Source organism: Topomyia yanbarensis, chromosome 3 (genome assembly GCF_030247195.1).
Source record: "Topomyia yanbarensis strain Yona2022 chromosome 3, ASM3024719v1, whole genome shotgun sequence".
Taxonomy (NCBI): Eukaryota; Metazoa; Arthropoda; class Insecta; order Diptera; family Culicidae; genus Topomyia; species Topomyia yanbarensis.
In genome coordinates, this window is record NC_080672.1 from 161,869,906 (window position 1) to 161,878,811 (window position 8,906).

Here is an 8,906-nt window from a genome sequence, read left to right on the forward strand (position 1 = left end):
TTTCATGCTCCGCCGCTGGGTCGGTCAAAGATTTAAGATACCGATCAATGTTCTTGACAAACATGTCGTAACAATCATCGTCTCTTGTATCTGGTCGCAACTTGGCGGCGCGTACGACACTTTTCAGCTCTTCGCCCATCGATAACAGAAGCAAATCCATACGACGCTTTGGGTTCTTAACGTTCGACAGTGATGATGCTATCTCGAAATCCTCGATGAAACATGTCCACGCTTCCCACATCTTCGTGGCTGGAACGTTCTTAGGAAAGGGTGTGATGTTATCCCAACGGACAGTCCCTTCGGCATCGATATCAGATACCGCTCGTGGAGTGCCCACCGATCGAGTAGTTGGACTTTCCGTACGAGGATCATTGCGGTCTTTGGAAATCTCTTTAATAATGCTTTCCAATTCTTTTACACGATTCTCCAGCTCACGCTGATGGTCTGGTGCAGCGCTTGAGTAGTGTGAAAAACGATCGTCGACTTCATCAGCCAGCTCCTCCTGGCGATCGGGACGAGCGCGCACGAACATACCGCTCATCTCATTGCCATGCATCAAATCATCCGTGTCGCTTTCGGAACCGACCGATGGAGCACGAACATATTTTCCCGGAGTAAACATTTTAGTATCGCTTGCTGTTCTGGAATAAATACTAAAAACAATACCATGTAGTTTCATTGCTTTCATCTACTCCTACTGAATAATTTATCATGCTGGTACAGGTATAATCAAGCTCAAATAAGCTTTAAAAAATCAGCAATTATAAATAAATTATGAACTGCATGTTACGATACTCTTCAGGAGGATTATTTACATACTTCTTCCTATCTTACATGAGCACATGTATTGCAAGTTTCTGTTTCTATTTGGAGTTTCTATTCATGAAGCGACTTATCTTACTCATTAACGTACTAACAAGTCAAATCAGGGGCGATGATATATGAAGCTTCTTCACAAATCTCTTACGCGGTCTACCTACTGAAGCGGCCCTTCGACTCATTTTTTTACCCTCTCAACAAGCTTTTTTTCGGTTCTCTCAACGCGCTTTACTTTTGCGGTCCTCTCAACATGCCTTGCTTTTGCGGTCCTCTCAACACGCTTTATATCTGCGGTCCTCCAAACACGCCATTTTTTTCACGCGGTCCTCTCAACACGCCATTTTTTTCATGCGGTCCTCTCAACACGCCATTTTTTTCACACGCAGTATCAAAATAAAGGCATATTTGAACTCTTTTTTTTGCATGAGCGGTCCTCACGACTCGCCTTTTTTTTGCTTCCCGTATATAAATAGCGGTCCTATCAACTCGCAATGCTTTATTAACACAAACACTGGGACACTACTTGTTACTTTTAATATGGAAGCCATTTTGATTTTACGCTTCCAGCACGACAATTTGATTATACTATTCTCACTAGGTTAATGTAATGGGCGATTTCCTAACAGATTGTGGGAAAGCAAAATTATGTACGTTTTTTTTATTTGCTGTAATGAAAAGAGGCAGCAAATAACCTGTCACGAACGCCAATGTGGAGATGCCAGCCACCATTAGGAAATCACCCATTACACTCTGGTCTTTGAGCTGGACACGTCTTACCTGCAGGACTCTCAAATATGCAATGACGCTGCTACTTGCACGCTCTCTGTAGAATGGCGGTAAGTCGGTAAAGGGCATACGCAATGTAGAGTGGCGAACAATTGGTCGACTCACCCCACACATGTGCAATGCTAGAAAATTTAGAAATTTGATCAGCTTCACATTCGGATAAAACATCGAATGAGTTGCTGCAGTCAATTGAATTTTCGGGTGGAGAAGATACCCTTTTCCGTTTAGCTTTTATTTTTGGCACACGGCCTTTCTAGGCATGTTGGAAGAATTAAATATTTCTTTTGTTCTTGAAAAATGTTTTAGTCTTGAAAAAGACTGATTGAGTAGAAAAAGTAGGTAGTCCTGAGAAAGACTAATTGTCGAAAAAATATAGGTAGTCTTGAGAAAGACTGATCGAGCGAAAATATAGGTAGCCTTGAGAAAGACTGTTTCTATTGAAAAACTCTAGGTAAACCAGGAGCTATCAAGATTTGTGACCGGTTCGAATGAAGGTTCAAGCCGGTATGATTTAGAACGCGATGTTTTTTGATAACATGGGACAGTGGCAAGACTCAGTGAAAGACTCAAATCAGCACAACATCAGTACTAGAAATCTGAAAGGCTAAACCAAATCAATGAAAAAGCGAAAAACTTGCCCATGAATTAGACGGACAAACGAATTATTACTAATGCTCTGTAAATAACATATCTAAGTTCTTCAATCGAGGCATTGTGGTGGGAAAACCTAACCTAAAGTGCTGAGCCAAAAAAGCTTATTTTTTAATCTATTTGAAGTGCATACTCTCAATAGCGCTTACTCAAATTTTCAACGAGATTGACAACTAAGAACTGAAATTGCAGTTTTTGATATCACGCTACCTCTGAAGTGCATGTGTGCGTAGTTCAAACTTTACTTCAACCCTCTGCAGCCCAACCCCGCCTTTTAGCGGGTTACGGGAAAATCGCTACAGAATATTCAAAACACGATTGTATGTTGTTACCACTATGAAAACATCTTCACAATATTCCCATCAATCACACAAATACATTGTTTGCATTTTGAAATGATTATGTTCAATGCATTCCACGTTGAAAGTTGAAAATTTGAGGAAAATGAGAGAAAAACTATTTTGTGTATGAAGTGTAATTTAGTTAAAAAATGTTTAAGCTTTTTCAAATTATTGGAGAAATCAAAAAAAAATATTTTTAAGTTGCAAACTTCTATTACTCCTCTGTAGCTGTGAAATTCTAATGTGAACAATGTGGAAATAAAATTTATTAGCAATAAAATCTAAAGAAATGGGGACTTTAACTAAATCGGGACACATTTCTTTCTTTCTTTATAATAAACCGAAGCTGTTAAAGTATTCTTCTTTAGTCCCTGTAGTCTCATAACTATTTCTAATTATTTATTATAAATTTTCTTTAAAGCGGTCTTCCAGCGTAAAATTTAAAGTAGATTGTTTTTTTTTTTAATTTTTGCATATTTGCATCTTTAAGATAAGGAAAATATGCTCGAGAAAGGATTTACTCGAATTCAGCCTTGTTCGTCTGCTAGAGCCCATCAAACATATTTTGATAGCAGGCTGACAAAATCGGGTCAAAAAGCTGACAAAATCGAGACAGGTTGTCAAATGTTGGGTTAACATAGTTCTCACACGTTTCCTATATCATGCCTCCACGCGAGTCTCAGTCTATTGATGACATTTGGTCCTTAGACCGGCGACGACTGGGTGCTATCAGCCTTCTGCCGAGAGTGGTAGAATGAGAGGGTACGAACAGATCTAGTCGAGAAAACACTACCGTCAAAATGAATAGTTGATCGGAAATCAACCCCAAAAAGACGTTAATCTGACTAGTATCGATGATCACGGGTCATCGTACTGAAAATTCGCCGCGTCTGTTTTTATGAATCTAATTTCAAGCTCCGTTATTGCTAACAAGTTCGTTATAATCGCTCGTATACGTGTAATTAATATACATCGTAGCGAAATTTGTCTAAATACGGTCGCAATAAATAGTGCAGATAAGATTAGATTTTCTACCAACTCCGTGACACCTATGGAAGAGCCTGATGAATCGTCTACCTTCCGTTAAATAAATAGAGCACCGCCAGACGGCACGAGAATGCACGAGAAAACACATTGAAAAGTAAATTTTGAGTTTCATAAACTCAATCATTGTTATTTCTGCTAATGAAAAGTAATATTGATGAAAAAAATATGTTTCCTGCCTCTGAAAAATATCTAGATGGTAAATTTTTAGTTACATCACTAAGAATTCGTTCTTCCGGTTTCAGTTTATACTAAAATGAAATTCAGAGGTAGAAATCTCGATAGAAAACACGATAGTGGGCGAAAATCACTGGATTATAGAGTGCAGGTGTTGACAGCCGAGGTTATCCACTCATAAATCCATAAATTTCTAGGTAAACATTTTCCGTGCCTAAAACAATCAACAATATAAAAAAAATTCTGGATCTCAATAATTCGCAATAAAATACCGAGTTCGACTGAATGCTTTGGTACCAAACGATTATCACCTACAATAAAACTATTTGTGTAACTATGTAATGTTTATCTTAAAATAATTAAAAAAGAACAACCGTCCTGTATCTTCAATTTAGGAAAATTCTTTCATCATTAGACTAGTACCAATACTGAAATCTAGTTGGCGCATCGAGCGAATAAGTTTCACATTTAAGAGCCAAATGCACTGTTATTTTTATTACTTTAAAGGGGGCAATATAACTTTTTAAACATATATTCAAGTGATTTATACTTTGACTAAATCTTCAATTTGAAGACGAATATCGAGTTGAAATATCTTTTATTTTTTATGCAATAAGCGTTGAGAGTAAAAATGGTTATTATTTGGTTGGGTCTTGCATGGTATAACATCTTTCAATAAAAATAATAAAACAGGAGTTTTGTTAAAGAAAATCAACTACTGTTTGATAGCATAAGGCTTTGTAATTGTTACATACAATTCAATATTAAAGTCAAAACTAATCAGACTTACATATTTAGCATGACTCAACGCTCTTTCTTGTTTACACTATTTTTTAAACGCCTTAACATAATCCCATCGAAAGTTGTTAGCATCCATCTTGGGGGAATCCTCAGTAATGTTATCTTGAAAACGATATTACAGCTAAGTGTGAATAGTAAGTAAATATTTGTTTGTTTAGGGTTTTATATCTTACCTGCAACGCATGGTACCAGTAGCCTGTAGTGACCTCGGTTTTTCCAATCGTCCAAACTGCCATTCGTGCGTAGCGTTCAACATCGGATGTGACCAACTTCCAAAATCCCATCGATTGCCATTTCTCGGTCATGTTCGTATTGACAAACATCGGGCTCACTAATTGGCATTCGACCCCAGTTCCTCGAAGCTCCTGCTGTAAACTCAACGTAAGACTGTTTACGAATGATTTTGAGGCGGAATACATCTGCAGATAAGGCAATGGCAAATGACCAGATGATGAGCTTATATTCACCACTATTCCTCGGTGACGTAGTTTCATTTGGGGTAGTATCATGTAAGTTAACATAACCGTTGGAAAAATATTGACCGTGATGGATTGCTCAATGTCTCGCTTCGACAATTGTTCAAGTGAAAGCGGGTGCTCGTGGGCCATTCCAACATTGTTCACTAGTAGTTAGATTAGTTGTAATTCTGGGAAGTTATACTTGCAATACATTTACTCACCCAGCATACCAATCTCTATTTCTGCAAGTTCTTGCTGAATTTTTTCGTAAACTTGTGCACTTGCGGAAAAGTCAACAGCTATCCACTTCACTTCGACTTTATACTTGGATTTAATATCCTTAGCCACTTGAACTAGCTTGGCGTCAGTTCTAGAAATTAGCATTATATTCATTCCTTTGCGAGCTAGATTCATTGCATATTCTTTGCCTATTCCATCGGATGATCCTGTAATAACTTTAAAAGCCCAAGTGATATGTATGATTAGCCGATAACAACTTAACCGTCTCTTGTATTTCTTACCGGCCCATTTCCCGTATCGTTCATAAAATGGTTCACGCTTCCCGAACAGCACGTTCCAAATTATTTCGAACGGAGAATATAAATTATCAAACAGATACTGGACAGAAGCATATACTCCTACTAGCATAACAAAGCTACCGAGAACACTTCCTGCTTCGAACATGATGCTTTCCGTGTGATGCTGCAGGTGAGACTAATAGTGCACACGTGTGCGAGTTACAAACATCCACTAAAGGGAAACTTGTAGCGAGCAAGTCAGTGCAAAATGGTCAATGTCGATGATGGATAATCACCATTTCAAACTTGCTCTTGAATCGACAGTAGGCGCTGAACGCCCTGTATATAAATAATACCTACTATAATTATAAATTCATTCGGAGTCGCGCGTCGTACCCTTAATTGCCCGCTAATCCGAATACGTTATTGCGGTATTATCGAGATCACTACGGTTATCCGACACAGTGCAACATATCTGAAAAATGCGCGTCAGCCCCACTGAGCATCTGAAGTGATGGTAGGAAAATCATTGTTGGGCAGAATGTTGACACAACCCTAATTCATTGCATTTTGTGAATTAACGTAACTTTTACACCTTAGAGGCTTGACAACTAACTAACTGTGCTGAGGTAGAATAAGAAAGAGACGTACTGCGCTGGTCTTATGAACTGTTTTATGTACATGCTCGATTAGGAAAGACTCAAGGTGTTAGTATGATCGTATCACTTTAGTCCTCGTTGTAAACTATGATTCGGTAACGAAGTCTTTCCGGCAAAGATGACACAAGCGTTTCCAACTCGGAACCTCTTCATGCTCACGATATTTTGTTTCCTTTGTTTCACTGCGACAAGTGTTTTGATCTATTGTGGCAGGCCCCTTTTTTATTGTATGCCACATCAGGGTGTTGTATCACTATTAATTTGGGTGATTCCCACTTGCTGACTATAGGCACGATCCCAGTAAGGTATTTGTAAAGTATAAAAATTATTGGCTTGGGTGCGGTTGTCCATACATCTGAGGGTTGTATTACCCCCCACGATATTTAGAAACAACAATGTATTGAAGTACCTATAACTTTTCGTCCTGAGTTATTTACAAAAACTAGTAAGACAGATAACCGAAGTTTACCTTTCATTTGAGCTCTAACAGTTATTATCAGTAGAACTAAAGTTACTGAAGTTAGTCAAATTTTGCACAGCGTTTATCCACATAATTCCCCAGATAACAACGAAAGCTTTTTATTTGTTCTTTCCATTTATGAATTTCCGTAGCACTTTGAAGCAAACAACTCGATTTTCACTAAAAAATGGTCTAAGATGTTTTTGAAAAAGTAATTAAAATAATAATTTTTTGAAAAGCTCCCGCAGTTACCTGAGGAACGATGTGAAAAAGAACTGTGCAAAATTTTAGAACGATTGATCCAGTATCGCATTTTTTCTTATTTTTTGTATTTGGTACTATGCACTAGACAAGTGTCACGGGAGGAGAAAGACTAAGGGTTTTATATTGGAAGTATCGCGAGATGCAAGATTCTATAAGTCTATGGGCGTCCGGTCACATGGAGACTCATTAGGTGCCTACCAATACGTTTTCGGAATATCATCACGGCGAACAGCGAGAAAATTTCCAGCAATATACTCAAATTAGAGAATTCAAACAAGTAAAGCGAAAAGCACCAAATCATTTCGAAACAAAAATAAAAAAGTATGCCAACTGAGGGTATAGCTAAAAAGGGGACGAATGTATTTGCGACGAGAACATGAAATAATTTTGAGCGGTTCAAAATAAGAATTAACCGTTGTGTATCCGACGCGGTACCCGGATACCTTTTTAAGTTTCAATTAATTAAATTCCTACGTTTTATCCATAGCAGGAAATTTACATTTTGTGACATCTTAGAACTTCACTAAGTCAAGCTTTTGGGTTAATAATATTGTTGATATAGAAAGGGTGGGAGTGAGGAGGGGCTCCTGAATTTTTTTATTACGTAACAGGCCGACGTGGGTACCCGGGTACCCACAAAACTAAAATGCCTATAACTAAGGTAATATCCAACCGATTTCGATACTTTTGGCCGTTTTGGATTCAGGAACTCATCCACTTTTAGACTTGGTAAAAATGAATCGGGTTACTTCGTTCGGTTCCCGCGAATCCGGGTTTCCGGAAGCAGGTTCCAGTGCTGGGGTACTATTTGCGAACTTCAATGGAATACTAGCAATATGGGTATCAAAATTCTTGGAATTGCATCAGTAGGCCGTATCTCGTTTTTTTGGAACCATTTGGTGATTTGACCCCGGAACGGACATTCCGGAGCAGATTCCCGTGGGGCCGTGAGAGGCCATTCCATTCCAATTCCATTTTTCAAATTGCCATAGGGTCCCGTAACAATTAAAAAACAGACTTCCGAGACAATTTGAAGAGTTTTGATACTCATATTGCTAGGGCATTATTAAAATTTACAAATCACATCCTAGTACTGGAACATTACTCCGGAAAATCCGGATTACCAAAAACCAGATCCATTATTCCGGTTCTATTGTACAGAATCAAAAAGTAGACGAGTTCCTGAATCCAAAACATCTAAAAGTGTCCAAATCGGTTAAAGGAAGCCATAGTTATGAGCATTTCAATTTGTGGGTACCCGGGTACCCTCGTTGGCCTGTTAAAGGTGTTTTTTTTGTTGGACACATAACTGTTAACTGTAGGTGAAACCTAACTTTGCAGGACAGACATACTAACAAATTTAAGTCTTTTAGTATTATTCTAACTACTAAAAAAGAGATGTCTAAACGATGCAGGAAATGATGAAGAGGATCTAGTTTTAGTCGCTTCTTACGGATCTTCTGTGGATCAATTTTTCGCTTCTTTTTGCAAAAAACAGCGACGGATAAGACTACAAATTTGAAAGTGTTCAAAATGAAGTACCATGACAAACAGATTTTACCTTTCATTAAACCTCATGAGGTTACGTTTTGGCCAGATCTAGCCAGTTGCCATTTTAGCAAGGACGTGCGACAATGGATCAACAGCAATGGAGCACAAATCATACTAGACGAGCTGAATCTACCAAATTACTCCCTTTCGTAGACTCAAGGTGTTAGTATGATCGTATTAAAGCAGCATAACCACAAAAGAGCGAGAATTTCTTTGAAATAAGGATTTAATATCTGTTTCTTGTCATTTTCCTCTGAAAAATATGTTATTACCTTTGTTTCATTTTTCGTTTTTAGATTGCATAAAATATATAGGCAGTTGAAAGGCTCCATAATATCAAATAAAAAAGGTTTAATAGCGCGTATAGAACGAATAAT

General features: G+C 38.1%; 1 protein-coding gene across 2 annotated transcripts; it reads right to left on the reverse strand.

Annotated features, from left to right (window-relative positions):
- Positions 1-4,330: 4,330 nt before the first annotated feature.
- On the reverse strand, positions 4,331-5,841 carry LOC131690603 (very-long-chain 3-oxoacyl-CoA reductase-like). Of its 2 annotated transcripts, none has more exons than XM_058976504.1 (4): positions 5,599-5,837; positions 5,299-5,532; positions 4,793-5,241; positions 4,331-4,721 (listed from the first exon to the last, which is right to left on the reverse strand). In XM_058976504.1, exons 1-4 carry the CDS (start codon positions 5,759-5,761, stop codon positions 4,623-4,625), a joined length of 945 nt encoding a protein of 314 aa, XP_058832487.1. In that variant the 5' UTR covers positions 5,762-5,837; the 3' UTR covers positions 4,331-4,622. The 2 variants fall into 2 exon arrangements, with proteins under 2 accessions (XP_058832487.1, XP_058832488.1); XM_058976505.1 differs by having other exon boundaries at positions 4,616-4,740; positions 5,599-5,841.
- Between the last annotated feature and the right edge of the window lie 3,065 nt (positions 5,842-8,906).